The sequence below is a fragment of the Penicillium macrosclerotiorum genome (assembly GCF_028827735.1).
Source record: "Penicillium macrosclerotiorum strain IBT 26536 chromosome Unknown utg000006l_segment0_segment0, whole genome shotgun sequence".
NCBI lineage: Eukaryota > Fungi > Ascomycota > Eurotiomycetes > Eurotiales > Aspergillaceae > Penicillium > Penicillium macrosclerotiorum.
In genome coordinates, this window is record NW_026643085.1 from 4,220,040 (window position 1) to 4,239,138 (window position 19,099).

Genomic DNA, 19,099 nt, shown 5'->3' on the forward strand with positions numbered 1-19,099 from the left:
TATAAAGGTATCTTTCATCTTAGATTAAGGCGGGGTCGCATTATATAATATTGACTAGGGTTGTTGATTTGCGCTATAGAGGGGGTGAAGAATAGCAGCCTTGATTACCTGGTCCTTTAGTCGGGTGAAGGGAAGACTGGAATATATACATTGATAGCGTATGTGAGCGTATGAGGCGGCCCCAGGCAATAGGTGTAAACGGGGAGAGAAAAGAGAGGAGATAGATTTACGTGTTTCATATTACTGTACTGTAGAGTTCGAGAAAGAATACTATAGAATAGCACGAGCTCTCGGCCTATCTTCTCTAGTAGAAAGAGATTATAAAGCTTCAAGTACCACCCATTACCCTTAGGCCTTCCTATTATAATCTAGATAGTAGCTGGAAGTTGTATGATATCAGGAACTAGTAAGGAAGTAGTAGTTATTGTTAGGGTGCTGCTTGCAGGGTAGCGGCCTGTTAGTTAGGTAAGGAAAAATGAATATAACATTAAATCGTTATAGAATCGAGGAAGAATAGTAAAGGTGTATTATTCTAATAACTGAATCTTGAAGAGATTCAGTTCGAAAGAAAGGGATTTCTCCTTTATGAACTCAATATTGTTATTCCGCTGTTTGCTGGAGGGATAAAGATAAAAGAGTCCGATTCTAACTTCTTGTTCTTTATGAATATACATCGTTATACGTATATACGATTCGTATCCGAAGTCGGCTCGAATAACATCAAGTATTATACACTTGGTTGTTCTATAACAATTTCTGCTGGACTTCCCGATTTGCATATCTATTAATATACATTTTATGCTAAAGAGATAAGCTAGTATCAGTCTGATTTTACTCAATAGAGAGCAAGTTAGGGGGATTTCAATATACCCCCGCCTGAATATTTAAATAGTTAGACATCATCAAAGTAAGCATCTCATTCTATTATATCCTAGCCTTCCTATCTGATACTGTATCCTCCTATATTGAAATTTACCTTTAGCATTCCGCAGTTCACAGTTCACCTTCAAGACAACGTAACATACAAGTAGGGGAGATCACTTCGTGGTAACACTTAAGGACTCACTTGGCGCGCACTCTGGCATTCTCTGCAAGGTACTCAACGGGATCCAAGGCCCTGGAAGGCGTAGTATAGCAACGGTACGGTTTAGAGATAATCTTGGAATCGTAATCAGTGCGAATGTGGCCGGAATTAGCCGTCTCAGTACATATTAGTATTGCACCTGGAATGGACTACGCCTATCAGCCATGAGTACGGCGAGAAAAGTAATGGATATGACTAGTATCCTGTGCCGGGAAAATGGGGCTTTGATGACTAGGTTCCCATAATATCGAAAATAACAAGCAAATCACGTATAAATTAGGCACACAGCTAACCAACCAGATATGAGAGTAGCTCGAATGAACTGCGGAAATATTTGCCGACGACCACTCGCTTGTAATAACTTTTCTTATAGCTAATACAAAAGCGCCAAGTATTGATGGCATGTGGGACATGGACAGCCAGGAAGTCAAACAGTTTTATAAACTCTAAGGTTGCTTGAAGAGGCGGTGAGATTATCTGGACGTGATTAGAAACCATTCCGAAGATAGCGATAAGAACAGGTCTTGCTGAGCATAAGCACCATCATACTACTCCGCCTTTCTCGCCAATTTTGACAGCTTTCTTTAAATGCTTAGGTTGTTTTTGAATTCCAAGTGCTAGTAATCTGTGGGGCAATATTGAAGCAAATTCCAGCCCAAATATGCACCCGGCCCCCTTTGTCATCATGAGGGCACAGTAGCCGACGATAGGAATGGATTCTCTCGTGACATATAAAGGAATTAGCCGACATAGAATAAATTGAGGACTATAACCCCAGCGGCCTCACATCTAGTTCTTCACAATCAGCAGTCCTTGGAAATCCTCAGCACTTTGGCTCAATTTACGTTCAGGATTCCTTTTCCACTATTATTCAGCATACATCAAGTAACTACGTCTAGCCTACCCTTTCGACGCTTTTCTATCGTTGTAACTAACTCAGCCACAGTCGACACTATGCAATTCATCTATCAACCAATCAACGCCATAATGGCCTTCATCCTCTTTTCTACCGTGACAGCGAAACCAGTCTCCGACACTGCTACTGGCTCTGTGGCATGGGCCGACTCTGAAAACTGCCATCGATTCTACGAATGCCCTGTGGGTGGAAAACCGGTTTTGAAGACTTGCGGCCCGGGAACTGCGTTTCAGGCGAAGACTAGCGTCTGTGACTTTGAGCACCTAGTGGAAAGCTGCTGGCATCACAAGTAGATGCTGGTTACTTTTAATCGTGTTAGCTTAGCAAATGAACGGGCTGGGTTTGGAAAAGGCTGTGTAAAGGTTTCCGCATGGCATGTTTCCATTACGACCTTAATACCTTACCCCTCCCACCCCGCTTGGCCTGTTATGTTTCCTATATTATTCTTCAGCAAATTTAGTACATTTAGTCCCAGATCTGAGATTACCTCTTCTTAATCTTTTAAGATTCAGTCCGTTCAATCGAAGATGTATATGGTTAAAGGGCGCCTAGTTAGTCGACGAAGTAGTTACGGGATAACTACTAAGTTGTCATATGATATTGCAACATGAGGCTATTCCCAACTCAATGCCTTAGGTGTCAGTTCGACACCTTATCGGTCAGGCTTCGTTATGATAGCCCTACTTCTCCCTAACATAGATGCATGACCTAAAGGCCCTAAGGGTTCGGTGCCCTTCTATTAGGGATTCGTGAATCCCTCTTTCCTGTAGCCTTCGCTTACCTCTATTATAGGTCACGTCAGACCGTATATTATAATATGATCTATCGCCTTTGCTTTGGATATATAGGAAAGTGCTGAAGCCTGTATATAAAATAAGGATTATAGAGAGATCCATGATAGCAAGAAACAGTGTTTTGCCTTCCTTACTTAACATTTATCTTCCTACCTAGTTGACGGGCTTTCTACCCTGTATAATTAGTTATTCTTTAACATTAACGTAGACTAGACATAGGCAAATATATTGTTAGGTATAAAGTATAGGTTTAGGTATCAGTCATATTTTGCCTTATAGATAGCTGTATTCAAATTACTCTTCTATCGCGCCCGGAGACAAATCCGAGTGCTATAGGTATAAAGACTTGAAAAAGTAGATCATTATTGTTTGCGTGAATTGTAATATCTATAGGCTAGTTCGAGACCGGGGTCAATGCTTAAAGAACGATGCAGCAATAAATAGTTGTTTAAGAGTTTGTAGAGCCATATAAATTGCCGCGATAGTGTTTTCAAAAATAGACTTAAAACATTAAGCAAGCAAAGGAATTCTCACGTCACAATCTCAAAGTGCTCTGGCTCGGATTTGTCTTCCTTCCCCAAAGGGACACTCAGGCTAACGCCCTGTTCGGTTCGAGCGATTCTGGTAGCTTCGTTCCAGCTCATTGTGGTTCCTGCTTCATGTTTCAACTCAAACAGAAGATCGATTTGTTCCAAGGAAAGATTAGCAGTCTCGATATAAAACCACCAAATAATAGGAAGGAAGCAGAAATTGAAGATGGCATAAAACATATAGTACTTCCACTGAATCCTTTCTATCGCAGTGGGAGTGGCGACAACCACGACATATACAAAAAGCCAATTCACAGTTGTAGCAAAAGATGTGCCAATGTTCCGCATTTTTTGAGAGTTGATCTCTGCTGGGTAAATGTATGGGATTGATAGAAGGGACATCCCATAGAAAACGTAATATAGGAAAATGAAACCCACCGCGAGAACTGACATGCCTTTTTTATCTGCCCCGCCGTAGCAAAGCCCAACAGCAACCAATGCAAAACAAACGCAACTTCCAGAAGCGCCCATCAGCATCAGTCGTTTACGTCCGACGCGGTCAATCAAGAACGAAGCCATAGTGCCCCAGAACATTAGGGAAATCGAGTCAACTGCAGTCAGAATCAATGCCATGCGGCTGCTGAGGCCGACTGAGCGAGTGAGGATTACCGGAAGGTAATATGCAATGACGTTGGTTCCTCCAACCTGTTGAAAAAAGGCAGTCCCTGCGCCTAGCAGCATTCGGCGTAGGGTAAATTGTTTGCTGTCACGAGCGAAGATTTCTTTAAGCGGAAGGGATTGCTGAACTTCCGATTCATGGGCAACAGTTGCAACTAGATTTTGAATGTGATGGATAACTACAGGGTCATCGGTCGATCTGGCCATGAATCGAGCAGCTATTTCACGGGCTTCGCTGACACGGTCTTTCATTACTAGCCAGCGGGGAGACTCCGGAGATATCAGAACCAGGGCCACAGTAATGAGCGCAAAGAAGCATTGGAATCCAAGAGGAAATCGCCAGCTGATGTCGGAATTGGGAACGAATGTGAAGCCATAATTCATCCACTGCATATTTGCTACGTTATTTTGAAAATTTTCCAAACAAAAAAAAAACTTGCGCACATTGGAGAAAGACAAAAGGGTAAGAGAGAACATACACTGGTAATCACTATTCCGAATATGTTGGTCACAAGTTGAGCTACGATGAGCTTCCCTCGATCCTCCGCTTTCGCGGTCTCAGCCTGCCAAATAGGAATAGCGATTGTGTTCATGCCATTACCAAGTCCTGCCACAATGCGACCAACGATCATCTGTGCAAGGGAATATGACGCAGTTTGCAACACAGCACCCACGAGCAGGATACAGGAGCCAATAAGGATACACAGGCGCCGACCCAGTTTATCTCCCCAGAACATCGATATCAATGTACCTACGATGCATCCAATGTCATAGGTGGCGGTCATCTGACCCTGTATAGTCGAGTTTGGGTATCCGAAAGTCCGCAGGAATCGGTCATTGTCGAGAAGGCCACCGTAAACCCCTTGATCATATCCGAAAAGAAGAAACCCTGCGCCACAAGCAGCAGTGATTCTGTAAAGAAGCCATTTGCCTTCAGCATTGGAAGAAAACATGAGGAAAAAGAATAGGGCCAAACTGTTGACAGAAATATAGAATCAGGTGGTAATTTGAGCGACCTATCATGCTCAGTTTATATGCATTCTGAGCAGCATTAAAAATTAAACCCATCATCCCAGGCCTTGAGGCGCAGATCTTCTCGGCTCTGGGGAATAAATATGGGGCCTCGAGCACAACAACCACTCGCTGACCGCATCGGAAATCATTCACCGAACCCGTTGTATTTCGGCTAGGTCGACTAGGATATGCGACCGATTGGCGTGGAGAAAAATGTTCTATTTCGCCCAGTAAGACTGTATGGCAGAACTGAACCCAATTGTGCCCATGTTATCATCCTCATAACGGTGACTGGCTACTGCGGGGTTGAAATTGGTGTGGAGACACTGGCTAAATCAGGCTGCCAATCAATGAAGGAACAACGCCCCCTCCCCCGCTTTTGCCTCCCGAGGCTGATTGCGTGGCAAACATGATCCCCATGTTTACCCCAATCTCACAACTTGTTCAGCCCATCATGCTGGCAAACAGTTTATCTCTTTGGAGGCCACTGGTGAAATTCACCACCGGAAATAAATATATAAGGTATACGTGAAAAAAGCGTCAAGGGTGCGGTCTATGAAACCTCCCAGCAAAAGGAAACATGCGACAATGGCGAGTTCTCCTTGTCGGGAAAGTAAAGTTAAGGTATGGCTTCAAAAGAGAAACAAAGATAAGTTGAATTTCCTGTGTATCTGAAACTGGTGCTAACCCTGTCTCCCCGACTACCATTCAAAAGAGAGATGGCGTTGAAGATAATATTAGACAACCTCGGTCTTAGTCAAACAGATCCCGAATCATGGAATTCCAGCGATCGGACAGGGGAATAGTTATTTGATGGATCCGATGACCCCTCATCATGCTCGAGCGATATGGCTCCGATTCTAGGCGCTGATCCAGTGGAAAGCAGATTGACCTCGGATCACTAGCAGCCGGTAATTCAAAATCAGACTTGAATCCTGGATCCTTCCCAGTTAATACAGGACCTTCCCTTTCCCACAAGGTGATGGTCATTAGAAACTTATTGAGGGGAGTCCCAGTAGTACTCTCAGCAGCTGGGACCTGGGCCTTAGAATGATGACATCTGCCTCTTTAGATTATCAAAATGCGATTCCGCCACCGCTGAGCAATTCATCTTTCCGTAGAAAGAGACGAGGTCTTATCTTTCCTCAACTCAGCTATTGCTGATGATGACGAGACATTGGTGGATGAGCCTGGCAATACGACAAATATCGAAATCCTCGTCAATGAGATATCAGATGGAGTTAGCACCTTGAAAATAGGCCCAGGAGGAAAACCTCAATTCTATAGCCCGACATCAACATTCAACTTAACCCGGCCCTTAGAGCCAGGAGAGCTCATCGCCCAAAAGAAATTAATTCCGAAAGGCCAGATATATCGGGGAATTATCATCTGATTTCGAGGTAACTAGGGCGCATCAAGGCCACAGCCCGGCGCAATATCAAAGGAATCTTTGTTGCGGTTGTCAAGTCCTGATCGCGAATCATTCATAGGCATCAAGCCCGGCTCAGTGCCTACGTAAATGTCCATCTCTGGCTCGTATCTACGACATGCAAATGCCTCCCGTCCCACGGGCATCACTCTATATACCCTGCTTGAACCCCGAGGGCGTTTTCGAGGTAGATAAATAATCTTTTCGAGATTTTTGATGTCTTTCCTTGATTTTGTTCGAATTTCCCATTGGTGCTGTAAATTAACAAGGAGATCCTTGGCTCGTCGAGCGCTCTGCCAAGACAGCGAAAAATCATCCAACGCTCGGAAACAAGAGTTCAAGTATTGTTTGATCTCAGATTGTGGATGGGGAGGATACTTTGTCACAGCGGCGAAAAGAAGTAAAAGAATGGCAGAAGACGTTATTGAGACTGCTTTGACATTAATGCGACGTAGGGTATATCGTGTTTCATAGAGAACAAGTATTTTCGAAATGGCGATGGCTGAGCTTATACACATCTCACGAGCATGGAGATAACCCGGTCCCTTAGGCGGGTTTGGCTGGAGCCCATTTTTGGACATCCATGGTCGGTGAGCGTATATTATATTTTGATGGTATTGCATGCTTTATGTTAAAAAGCCACTTAGTATCTAGCTTGTAGCCGGAGTGAAATCAGTTGACTTACTGCAGTAGCAATACATGTGGTAAATATGCCGAGGTGTAGTCGTCAAGATTGATCTGCAGGAAGGGCGGGAGGTTGGACTTCCACATGTGCAGTTGAGCGACAATTTTCGCGTTAAGCTCTTGTAGAACTGGCTTTGAGATTCTTGATGTGCCATATCTATTTTGAATTGTGAGCCTTTGTAACGTGCCCAGGTGTTTGGTTCAAACTCACAATATATAGCCGCATGGAACCATAAGCTCACAGAGAGAAACCATCTGCTGACTCACAGCTTCGGTACAATCTAACAAGCCAGTCGTCGAATTGATGTCACCTTGAACTTCATATGGCACCCACCGGTAATGCTCCGATTGACCCACTTGACCTTGTGGCTTCCGAACGGTTACATCCTCCATGCTGGTACGAGAAGGCCGTCCGAGATTAAATCCAAGCTGACTATAACGTTTTAAGTCTTGCACTCGTAAAAACATGTGTATATGTAAGAGACTTACTGATCAGCCGTATATGCAGCCCAAAATACTGTTCGACGAAGTTCAGCGTCTGCCGATGTGATGTCACCTCTAAAAACATAATCTGACATGTCCAGGTGCAAGGCAAGGTCAAAAGCAAGTCGTATTGCCATTCCTTACCGCCAGTATTAGTAAAAGCCAGTTGTCTTTCAAATAGCAAAATCGAAACTCACCGCTGAATAACCACCCTCTTCTGCCTTTGCCATTTCCAATCTCATGATTGCTAAGAATCACCAATGCCTGGACGGTTGCCACGCAAGGGTCATCTAATTCAAGCTCCAATATCGATTTCACTCGAGTCCCAAGAAAGTCTACCAGTGACTTCGGGAATGTGACAAGAGCCGGATGGAAGCGAGACTCGAAAGCGCTTCCAACAACACACCTGTACGATTTTGTCAGTCCCTTTTCCGCTTTTTTCCACGAATCTACTTGATACTGACATGACATATCGCAGGGCTTCTGAATAGAAAGGCGTGTCCTCCATATCCTGCCATTTCCTTCTGGCTTCCGAATACATATTTCGATCGACGATGTGGCAAAATGGATCTTGCCAGCAAAAATACAGATTTATGAGGTGCTCCTCCAGTGTTGACGGTATTTCTTGGTTAGACCCGGAGCGATCATAGTACTCTGAAGCATAAGCCTCGTTTATGGACTGCAACTCAGACTCTTCTGACTCCATCGTTCCCGTCAGGTTGAATGTTGACGTTGGGCCGCAGAACTGTGTCTTGCCCCCAGGCCCAATCCTGATAGTTCCTACTCGGTCAGAAACCTCATCAATAAGCTTTTCAATATCTTCACTGCTTCCCGTTTCCTCCGCGAGCGTCTCATCATCATCGTGCACGGTTGGTTCGAGAAAATTTACAAACCCATCTTGCTCGATAGCAGTTGCTCCCTGGGGCGAACCAGAGAGGTATTGTGCACCATTAGCTGTAGGATTGATGCACGTCATGAATCCAAGATCCAAGTCCCAAGAGCTGAGAACGCTGTTCGGGCTGCCTTGGGCAATGTTTGTCGTGGCCTCACCAAATGGAAAGTCGAAAGGGATATTATGTGCGCATAGTGGGGAGCTAGATATGTTGTGAACACCTGTATCGCTCATACCCTCGGCCAATCTATCACTGCATGGAGCTATGGACGCGGAATTGTTGGGCACAATGTGATTCGCCGACATTTCAGGTAAACGCCCATCGTAACTTCCATGTATTTCGGAACTTTTCTTGGTCTCGAGCTCGTTAGGTAGTGATATGATTGACTTTGACTCGTTGATATGTCCAAGGCTTTCCAATATTCTTTTCAACGCCTCGTCCTTCTCGGGTGGCAGTTGCGGGGGTTGCAGTCCACTCTCAGTTATAAACTGACATAGCTGGCCAACTCTGCCACTCAAGAGTTCAATCGCAACCCTTAATGGCAGTCTAGATGATGAATGATCACTTGAGTACATATTCGATCTCGTGGACTCCCGAAATTTCTTACTTTCTTTTGTCAATCGCCTGATAAGAGCATTCCCGGCTTTTGTTCATACACGTAGAACAGGCTGGCTCCATTCCATCACACTAATACTTGTTGTTATCAATATATTCAGCCAACAAATCATGCATCAGGAGTCCTACCTTAACTTTGCTCTCACGGCAAGAGACACACGCCATCGTGGCATGTTTCCTTTTGACTGGAAGCCTAATAGGCCGCATATTCAGCATTCAAAGTCGATAAGTTGTCGGCATCGGCTCCTTTTGTGCAATTAAAAGGAAGTTGTTGTTAGGAAATAAAATTGGGGGGTTGGGGAAGTTGCTGTATTCGGGGTGGCGGAGATCCCCTGTACACCGCATCTGGTCCGCTTGCGGGGTAATTAGCCTAGAGTCAGCTAATCCGGGGTTCCTTCCTGTTGTCGAGTTGTCTGGAGTTTAGCTTTTAAATTAACTAAATGAAGTTTAGTTGAAAGCTGACTAAGTTCTCGTCGCCGCGAATCGGACGTATAATCGTAATTTCCAGTCAATTTCAAGCCTCCGGCAAATGGTCGCCGATCCCCTGATACACGAAATTCGGACTCGGCTTTCCAACTCCGAACGTATAAAGTGACTCTCCAAAAGGCCAAAATCCACCCCTATTTGGCTGACTCAAGCACACTCTGCTATTTAAGATGTGTTAGTCCAGAGTCAGTTCCCGATCCTATATACTCCTTTTTGATTTCAATTTATTTAAAATGGCTGGATCAAAGCTTCGTGTCGGAATTGCGGGCCTGGGCCGTATGGGTACGTTTACACTGCAGAAATGTTGCATGCTACAACCTGCTAACAAATTTGACAGGCAAACGCCACGCCGTCAACTTTCACGAACTGACAGCTCGTGCGCACGTAGTTGCTGTGTGCACACCTGACGAGGAGGAACGTAAATGGGGAGCTGAAAATCTCCAGGGCGTGAAAGTCTATAAGGACTATGACGAGATGCTCAACGAAGAATTGGATGCCGTTGTAGTAGCTAGTGTTACCGCGGTGCATGCTGAGCAATCAATCAAGGCCATCAATAAAGGCTATCACGTTCTGTGCGAAAAGCCTCTCAGTATCGACATTGAAGTTGTGAGACCTTCGCGAATTGACTGTTGGGTTTTTCATTCACGTGACTCATCAATTTAATGACATAAAAATAGGCCCAGTCCGTTGTTGATGCATATGAAAAGTCGCTACAGACTCACCCGAATCAAAAAGTCATGTGTGGTTTCTCCCGCCGTTTCGATGCCTCATACCGTGAAGCCCATGCCAGGATAGCCAACAACGAATTTGGTCTGCCAATTGTTTTCCGCTCCCAAACTGCAGATTTATATGACTCATCTGGCTTTTTTGTTGAATATGCGAAGACCAGTGGTGGAATTTTCGTCGATTGTTCTATCCACGACATTGACCTCATGTTATGGTTCTTCGGAGATGATGCGAAGATCAAAAGCCTCCAGTCTGTAGGTGTTACTGCTGTTCATCCTGATCTGCAGGCGAGTAGTGATCGAGATAACGCACTCGCGACCGTTGAATTTGAGGGTGGGAAGATTGCTGCCCTTTACTGCTCTCGCATGATTGCGGCGGGTCAGGAAGATATTACTGAATTGATTTGTGAACGAGGCACAGTAAAGGTCAACTCACAGCCAAGGAAGGATCATGTTGAAGTTCATGACTCTTTTGGTGCTAGGCGCCAAATACCACAGCATTATTATGAGCGATTTAGGGAAGCTTTTGTCACTGAGGCCCGTGAATTCACTGAGTGTTGCTTGCAGAACACAAAGACGCCCATTAGCCTTCAAAGTTCAGTCAAGGCAGTCGCAATTGGACAGGCATTGCAAAGAAGCATGATTTCTGGCGAAAAAATATTTTTCGATGAAAGAGCTATCAAGAACTAGCAAGCGCTGAGACTACTTGTTCTGGTTCATTGGCTTTCGGTAGCCTCTTTTGGTATTGGAATAGAAGATCTGGGATTCAATGTACTCAAATATTCCCAATATCAAATAATTCATATTTCATTCAAAGTATTGAAAGTTTAGCTAGGTGGGGTTTAAATTAAAGCGGGCATTTTTCATGCGATTCGCGATTTTAAGAGTGTATGTGAAACTTAGTCAGTTCAAGTTGGTCATCTCAATAATTTGGCCGTTTGTATCCCATGTTTATCTACTGCTGAAGCAAAGCCTCAAAGGCTAGACTTTTCTTATTCTGCTTACATGTATCTCGGCAATTGAACCGAGTGTTCTACGAACCACCGAATAGTGAAACACGCAATTACCCTCGCTGGAATGCCCCAACATGCCAATATTCCGATTTATGTGGCATCTTACCCACTTGACATTCAACAACATTAAGTTACGAGAGTGCAGCTGAGTACGGAAACAGCTTTCCAAGGCTAGGGATGACCATCACGTCGAGTGACGATCGGTTTCCCAAGTCCGACGGAAGTTGCGAACCGATTCATACAATATTTCCCTCGATGCTCCATCTTGTTACGATACGGATTCTTGTCTCCGATCAATGAAATCACGCGCATTACCCCACGGCCTTGGAAATATTTAAACGCCCGTATTTTGAACATATCTCAAGACAAATCTTTGCTGAACAACCTCTTCATTCAAAGATCATTGCTAAATCGCTTTCATTGTATCAATCCACCATGGTAGCTACCGTTATGCACCTCCCGCCAACTAACATTGAAGCCACGTCCGACAACGTTGACGCGGTCAATGTTTTGAAGTCAAGTGCCACTCAAGTCAATAAGGGTGTTTATGATAAGTCTGAATTTGATCAAGCCAAAGACAAGAACACCTTTCGCCAATTCAACGACGCTTGTGACCGTGTCAAAAGCTTTTACGCTCAGCAGCACACTTTACAAACCGTTGCCTACAATCTGAAAGCTCGAAATGATTTCCACAACAAGACTCGCGCCCATATGACTGTATGGGACGCCATGGAGAAGCGTAACACGTTCATCGACGAATGTGATCCCGATACACAGGAATCCCAGAGGACCCATCTTTTACAATCTGCAGAAGCAATCCGGAAGGAGGGGAAGCCAAGATGGATGCAGCTTGTCGGTTTGATTCATGATCTGGGTAAACTCCTTTTCTTCTTCGGGGCACAGGGTCAGTGGGATGTTGTCGGAGATACATTTCCTGTCGGATGTGCTTTCGACGATAGAATTATCTTTGGCACGGAATCTTTGAATAAGAATGAAGATTTCAACAACCCAGTATACAGCACCAAATTTGGTATATATTCACCAGGTTGTGGTTTGGATAATGTCATGCTCTCCTGGGGTCATGATGAATATCTTTACAATACTGTTAAGGACCAGTCAATTATCCCAGATGAAGGCCTTGCCATGATTCGTTACCACTCTTTCTATCCCTGGCATCGTGAGGGGGCGTACCGCGAATTAATGAATGACCATGACAAAAAGATGTTGGAGGCGGTACTTGCCTTCAATCCATATGATCTCTACAGTAAGAGTGATGAGGTCCCTGACCCTGAAAAGTTGAAGGTAAGGTTATCCTACTGAGCTTTTTAGCCTGTTAAACAATTAATTAACGATATTTGCCCTAGCCATACTACAAGGAGCTCATTGATGAGTACTTCCCAACAAAGGTTATACGCTGGTGAACTATATGTCCTACTTTGGGCTTTCAGTATGCCTGTTCTCAAACTTGAAGCCGCACCGATCCATCATGATAGTACTTGTACGATTATGCTATTTTCCTGTCTTTTTGATGTTCTAATCTTCAAGAACCATCATCTACTTCAAGCTGTACAGACAGAATACATGAATAGTGAGCCGCACATGGAATTATTTGCCAAAGTATGCACTTGCAACAAAAATAGGTCTTTCAATTTTCGCATAAGCGCAATATAAATCTTAGTCGGTCCTCAGAAATGACCGAGATTTCAGAAGCCAATTTAGTGAAAGATGGTTGAGTGCTTTAGTTCTAATCCAGTTTGTATTTGGGTCCCAATCAGTATTCAGAACGTCAGTTAGACAAATATGAATAGATTCAGTTAGATCCAATCTGTTCATAATCTGCGGAGGTCAACCCCCAGGCTTCACCTGGGGCCGCCGAATGTGGATCCATTCTTAGGCTATACTCAACCTTACCCGATTAGGAAGATCTTGTTGCCTTGAAGCCTCAACTTGCTAGATGAGCTGCCTCCTGAATTTGCTGCTAAAAAAAAAAAACTCAGAGCACATTTATTATACTGTGCAAATCTCTGGGAAATAGTTTCTTAGGTCATTTCATTCCTTAGAATACGTCGTTTTGTCGTCACAGGCTAATGATTCGCGGATTGCCATCGATTCTTATTTCATTCCATTCGTCGCTCTTTTGCTAAAAGGTTAAGGTTACTATTATTTTGCTCTATGTCGTCAGCTAAGACATTGTGGCGATAATTCTAGATTTTTCGGGTTGCGAGGGCGGAAAAACGTCCGCTTCGAGCCGGGCTCGGTCATCATCTTCCTTACGGGATCGGCGATAAACACCCGATTCACGTGGAGCACTCTTCGCGCTTCTGTGAGTAGGGTCGAATATATTCTTCGTCCTTCAGGTCCCATATTTAATGCTTCCAATTCATTTTGGATTCTATTGAGACCATATTTTGTCTATTTCATGTAATTCCGTTCATCTGCTCCAATGATTTCCAACAAATTGGCCATCGCAGGCCTATCCTTAGGCCAACACCCATCTCATTCGCTCGACAACAAGATCAAAGCGGCTGCCGAAGCTGGATACGCAGGAATTGAAATTATATACTCTGATTTAGAAGTTTACTCCGACTTACACAAACTATCTTTGTTGGAGGGCGCTGAAAGAGTCAACAAGCTATGCCAAAATGTCAATTTGCAGATACTAGCCCTGGCCTCGTTTCAGAACTATGAAGGGGACCGCTCGCCACTGAACAGCAGATTAGAGAGGGCTGAGCGCTGGATTGAGATAGCGAGAAAACTCCGAGCGCTATATTTGCAGATCCCCTCCAATTATCGACCAGACGCTGTTGGCGATGAAGCAGTTATTATCTCAGACCTCAGGCATCTAGCGACCATCGGCGACGCTAAGCAGCCCCGCGTCTCAATTGCATATGAGTTCTTATCGTGGGGAACCCATTGTTCCACATGGGAGACTGCGCTACGGTATGTTGAGTTGGTCAATCGACCGAATTTCGGACTGTGTCTAGACACATTCCATATTGGCACAAAACTATGGGGTGATCTTTTCGCCCCATCTGGAAAGTTTGCTGAAGCAGATGCGGCGCTCAAGGACTCTCTAGATCGGTTTACGGCTGAAATTCCCGTCGAAAAGATTTTCTTCGTGCAATTATCTGATGCTGAAAGATTTGACCCGCCATTCTCCAAAGATCATCCGTGGTATACAGAGGGTGAAGCTCCTGAATTCAGTTGGTCCAACCATGGACGTCCATTTCCATATGAGCATGACCTCGGTGCATACCTTCCTATCACGGACATTGCCAAAGTCTGGATTGTGGATATTGGGTTCAAAGGCTGGGTGTCCATGGAGATTTTTGATCGAGGAATGAAAAGCAAGGAAAGCCGACCAGAGATTGCTGCCTTCAGAGGAATTGAGTCATGGAAAAATCTTCAGAGGGAACTTGGACAGTCAACATAGAGTAAATCAAATATGGCTCAGAGTGACCTTCAAGTTATCTAACATCAGTTTCATTTTTTTCATTTTCCTTTTCATATAATTACTCGTCATATACTCCATTACGCATATTTCGGGATATTTCAAGGTACTGCTTTGCCCAGGCGTCGAATTAGACGAAGATTGCACATTTGAATTTGGATCCTCCTTTGCTTTATTTGCTCTGATATTTGTGGTACCACTAGTAGACTTTCATAAAATTTTAGCAAGACTGAGCTCTAAAGGTATCGTAAAATTGTAACTTTCTGTGCTATGAGGCATGAAACCATATATAAACCACTAGTAATATCGAGTCCCATCATCATGATCAACAACTCAACTCGAGCGAGTTTCAAGTTCTTGATCCATTAAATAATATCGAAACATGTGCACAATTTATACTTTCAGCCCGAAGCCTTATACTCTGTCCCATTCAATTTCACTGGGTCAACGGTCTCCTGATGAAATGCTTCGCTTTTGTCCATCTCTCCATTCACGGTTTCCAGACCTTCAATGTTGTAGTTATCCTGCATTTGGATCTTCTTCCGTCGCATCTCTTTGGATTTTTTGACACCAAAGTCTTCGTCAAAGAGGGTGAAGGCTTCGTCAACCGATAAGCCTTCTAAAAGAGGGTGTTAGTAATCAATCTTGTGATTCTTGTCTTGGCTAAGGGTATGTTCTTACCAGTCTCGGGATAGCAGAAGTAAGCAAGTGTAAGGCCCACGATGATGAAGCCAAGGTAATGGCCGTATGCCCCGCTGGGAGTCATCTGTTCGAGTCTTTTATCGAATTAGCCGAATTCCTCACTACCGCGAAGGGGGACGACGGGAGACACTAACTCGGTGAGGAAGGACACAGCGACCACCAAATTTGCTGAAAAACTTGCAGCAGTGCTGATTGCACTCCCCGCTGCGCAAGTCTCGAGAGCGAGGTACTCAGACTGGTACCAACCAACATAGGTGTGCATAGGTTGAGCCAAAGCCGGACACGAAAATAACGATCCCGGCTATAAACAAAACCAACTTCCTTCTAGGGATAGGTGTGGCCCTCGATCAGGAAATGACCCGTTGGCTTACATATGTAGTAGAAAGCAACAAGACACCAGATGAGACCAATGACCATAATAGGGCCAAATTTCATTAATAGCCCACGGCGACCGATCCGATCTACCATAACTATGCCACACAAAAGGAAAAACGTGTTGGTAATCGAGGGGATGAGCCCTCTAATGACTGCATTGGAAAGACCCAGAAGTTTAAACAGAGTTCCAGCGTAGTAAAGAAGAGTATTATATCCGGTGACTTGACCAAAAATCTAGATAAAGCTGACGATGAAAATTGAACGGCGATAAGGCTTGTGAGTCTATAGCTTTTGAGAGCGTTGACAGAAGGTGGTCGAGCGTTGCAGGGCCATAGTCGCAGCAATATGATCCTTGACAACCCGTAACTTTAGTTCAACTATTTCAGGCGAAGCGTACTTGTAAATTCCTTTGAGTACTTCTCGAGCCTCGTCATCTTGGTCACGGGGGATAAGAACACAGGGCGATTCCGGTAATTCGTGTATGAGAGCGAGCTGCAGAATTGAGGGTACAACTCCAAGACCAAACAGGATTCTCTAGTTGCCGTTGACATTCTCCATCCTGCACCGATAGCAACAGCAACAGTCTGACCGAAAGGAATACAGAAACTATTTGTGCCAACACAACGTCCACGAACGGCAGTTGGAGCCAGTTCCGTTATATAAAGAGGACAGATTACCGCCGCGCCACTAACTCCGACCCCGAGAATTAGACGACCAGCAACAAGTTGCCTAAGCGAAAAGCTCGATGCGATAATGATAGCGCCGGCTGTAAAAAGTAAATCGGAAATAAGCAAGCAGGGTTTGCGACCCCATCTGTCGGCGAAGAGGCCCAATATGGCAGCCCCGAAAATTGCGCCAACGGTAGTGGCCGCGGTCGCAATCTCTTGTTGAAGATAAGAGAGCGCATAACCAAAATCGGTTCCAACATAAGGAAGTGCAACGCCAAAAACTCCAGTATCATTCATAGCCATATAAAAATCCACCAAGAGCTGCCTAAGACTTGTTAGTCGTTTCTCCGGTGTTTATATACAACATGTCTGACCAAAGCAATTAAGAAGAACAGATAAGGTGTCATCTTGTCTTCATTTTCGGCTTGAATCACGTCCGTATCCTGTAATCCTTGTCAGTACCATCTCCTCCAGTTGAAGTTGCAGACCTACAAGGAGATGAGGTTGTTCTGAGGGGGAAATCCAGTTCTGAGACACAGAGCTTGTCTTTGGTGTCTGGTCCACTGGATCAGTCTCAACATCTTGAGATACCATATTGTGTAGAGCGTAAATGGCTGTTTAATCCAAAAACAGAAGTAAGGTTGGCGAGAACGAGGACATTGTTGGCTTATATGTTTGAAGCTCTGCACTTACGTGAATTCTGTGGAGGTATGCTTCCTTGCGGGAAACAAGTCCCGATTGCGTCGTTTAGACCGGTAGTTGCAAGTTTTACCGACCAGGCACTTTGAAACCTTGCAGGCTTAATTGATTGGCATAAAATGATTTTACCACCTGAATACCACAGTTCTATGAAACATTTGAAAATTGGCCCTGTTTAAGTCTGACTACAATAATCTCCATTCATTTAACGCATTGATTCGAAGAAAAATTGAATGATGCTATACTAAAATCTGAATTCTGGGGTTTGGCGCTATCCCGCTACTCCCCAAATGTGGAGCTTGGCCATAAACATTGTGTTATATTACACCATGAGGCTATTCCCAACTCAATGCCCTGGGTGTTAGTTCGACACCTTATCAGTCAGGCTTCGTTATAATAGCCCTACTTCTCCCTAATATAGATGTATAACCTATAAGGCCCTAAGGGTTCGGTGCCCTTCTATTAGGGATTCGTGAACCTCTCTTCCCTATAGCCTTTGCTTACCTTTATTATATATAGGCTATATTAGACCGTATATTATAATATGATCTATCGCCTTTGCTTTGGTCATATAAGAAAGTATTGAATCCCGTATATAAATAAAGGATTAGGGAGAGATCTATGATAGCAAGAAACAGTGTTTTGCCTTCCTTACTTAACGTTTATCTTTCTATCTAGCCGACAGGCTTTCTAAAATACAAGTAGTTATTCTCTAACAAGTACGGTATAAGGATATACCTATAAATAGGAGGAACACTTAGTAGTTATTATATAACTACTTCGTCGACTAACTAGGCGCTCTTTAACTATATACGTCTTCAGTCTACTTTATAGATCCGAGCCTATGTAAGGCTAGAGCAGGCAATAGTACGATTGCGAGATAGATCATCGGAGCTTACGAGAGAGGTACGTTACGATGACGTATAATTTACGTTGAATAGTTAACAGCGCGTAACATCCCGCTTCGTTCAATGCTTAGAGATGCTAGATAGCTAAGATAAGATATACTTAGCCTGATAGTATCCTCGGTCGGCGAAGGGCTTGTAGTGCCGCTTAGGAGTCAGAGAAGATTACTACTTTGTTTAGTTGTTTAGTTGAATGATTAGTTGACTAATTAGTTGACTAATAAATAACTAATTACTAATAAATAGCTGATTGCTAATAAATAACTAACAGCGCTATATCGATCGCTCGTAGCTCTACGGTATAGATAGTAGAGATCCCCTCTATTCCTATCTACGAGCGGTAGTAGGTATAGTCTTTGCCCTATACTACTACTCTGGTACCTACGCGGCCTTTATAGCCGCTGCTATCTATATAGATAACTAAGCTTCCTCCTCTTCCTAGTATTTCTGTATACTACTTTCTTGCTTCCTCGCGCTTAGAGATAACTACTATTAGAGGCTCTCGCTAAGGTGCCTAGGCGTATATAACACGACTCTCCTATTCGCCTACTAAGCTATCCGGGTAAGCCGTTAAGTATCCGCCCTTCTTCTAGGCTTAGGCCTCTATTAGTAAATATCCCGAATAGTCACGTTATACCTTTAATCGCTAATAATTAGGGAGTATTAACTTCGTGTCATATGATATTGCAATATGAAGCTATTCCCAACTTCACGCCTCAGGTGCCAGCTCGACACCTTATCGGTCAGGCTTCGTTATGACAGCCCCACTTCTCCCTAACATGGATGCATAACCTACAAGACCCTGAGGGTTCGGTGCCCTTCCATTAGGGATTCGTGAACCCCTCCTCTCTGTAGCCTTTGCTTACCTCTGTCACATAGGGGCCACGTCAGACCGCATATTATAATATGATCTATCGTCTTTTCTTGGCTATATAGGAAAAGTGTTGAAGCTTGT

General features: G+C 44.0%; 8 protein-coding genes across 8 annotated transcripts; 4 read left to right on the top strand and 4 right to left on the bottom strand.

The window, feature by feature from the left end:
* Positions 1-2,071: 2,071 nt before the first annotated feature.
* Positions 2,072-2,293, top strand: N7462_006804 (chitin binding peritrophin-A domain-containing protein; the record flags this gene model as incomplete). Its single annotated transcript, XM_057078522.1, has 1 exon — positions 2,072-2,293. One exon carries the CDS (start codon positions 2,072-2,074, stop codon positions 2,291-2,293), a length of 222 nt encoding a protein of 73 aa, XP_056934102.1.
* Positions 2,294-3,324: 1,031 nt separating this feature from the next.
* On the bottom strand, positions 3,325-4,955 carry N7462_006805 (sugar porter family MFS transporter; the record flags this gene model as incomplete). The annotated part of the gene is made up of 2 exons (XM_057078523.1): positions 3,325-4,389; positions 4,482-4,955. The coding sequence occupies 2 exons, from the start codon at positions 4,953-4,955 to the stop codon at positions 3,325-3,327; spliced, it is 1,539 nt and encodes a 512-aa protein (XP_056934103.1).
* Positions 4,956-6,420: 1,465 nt separating this feature from the next.
* On the bottom strand, positions 6,421-9,080 carry N7462_006806 (fungal specific transcription factor domain-containing protein; the record flags this gene model as incomplete). Its single annotated transcript, XM_057078524.1, has 6 exons — positions 6,421-7,069; positions 7,131-7,286; positions 7,341-7,562; positions 7,619-7,687; positions 7,824-8,018; positions 8,077-9,080. 6 exons carry the CDS (start codon positions 9,078-9,080, stop codon positions 6,421-6,423), a joined length of 2,295 nt encoding a protein of 764 aa, XP_056934104.1.
* Positions 9,081-9,839: 759 nt separating this feature from the next.
* On the top strand, positions 9,840-11,021 carry N7462_006807 (NAD(P)-binding protein; the record flags this gene model as incomplete). The annotated part of the gene is made up of 3 exons (XM_057078525.1): positions 9,840-9,888; positions 9,944-10,212; positions 10,284-11,021. 3 exons carry the CDS (start codon positions 9,840-9,842, stop codon positions 11,019-11,021), a joined length of 1,056 nt encoding a protein of 351 aa, XP_056934105.1.
* A 758-nt stretch (positions 11,022-11,779) lies between these two features.
* N7462_006808 (inositol oxygenase) lies at positions 11,780-12,765 on the top strand (the record flags this gene model as incomplete). The annotated part of the gene is made up of 2 exons (XM_057078526.1): positions 11,780-12,646; positions 12,709-12,765. 2 exons carry the CDS (start codon positions 11,780-11,782, stop codon positions 12,763-12,765), a joined length of 924 nt encoding a protein of 307 aa, XP_056934106.1.
* A 1,022-nt stretch (positions 12,766-13,787) lies between these two features.
* On the top strand, positions 13,788-14,777 carry N7462_006809 (sugar phosphate isomerase/epimerase family protein; the record flags this gene model as incomplete). The annotated part of the gene is made up of 1 exon (XM_057078527.1): positions 13,788-14,777. One exon carries the CDS (start codon positions 13,788-13,790, stop codon positions 14,775-14,777), a length of 990 nt encoding a protein of 329 aa, XP_056934107.1.
* A 419-nt stretch (positions 14,778-15,196) lies between these two features.
* N7462_006810 (uncharacterized protein) lies at positions 15,197-15,759 on the bottom strand (the record flags this gene model as incomplete). The annotated part of the gene is made up of 3 exons (XM_057078528.1): positions 15,197-15,414; positions 15,477-15,571; positions 15,632-15,759. 3 exons carry the CDS (start codon positions 15,757-15,759, stop codon positions 15,197-15,199), a joined length of 441 nt encoding a protein of 146 aa, XP_056934108.1.
* Positions 15,760-15,821: 62 nt separating this feature from the next.
* On the bottom strand, positions 15,822-16,843 carry N7462_006811 (uncharacterized protein; the record flags this gene model as incomplete). Its single annotated transcript, XM_057078529.1, is given in 3 exon segments — positions 15,822-16,106; positions 16,136-16,238; positions 16,251-16,843. 3 exon segments carry the CDS (start codon positions 16,841-16,843, stop codon positions 15,822-15,824), a joined length of 981 nt encoding a protein of 326 aa, XP_056934109.1.
* Between the last annotated feature and the right edge of the window lie 2,256 nt (positions 16,844-19,099).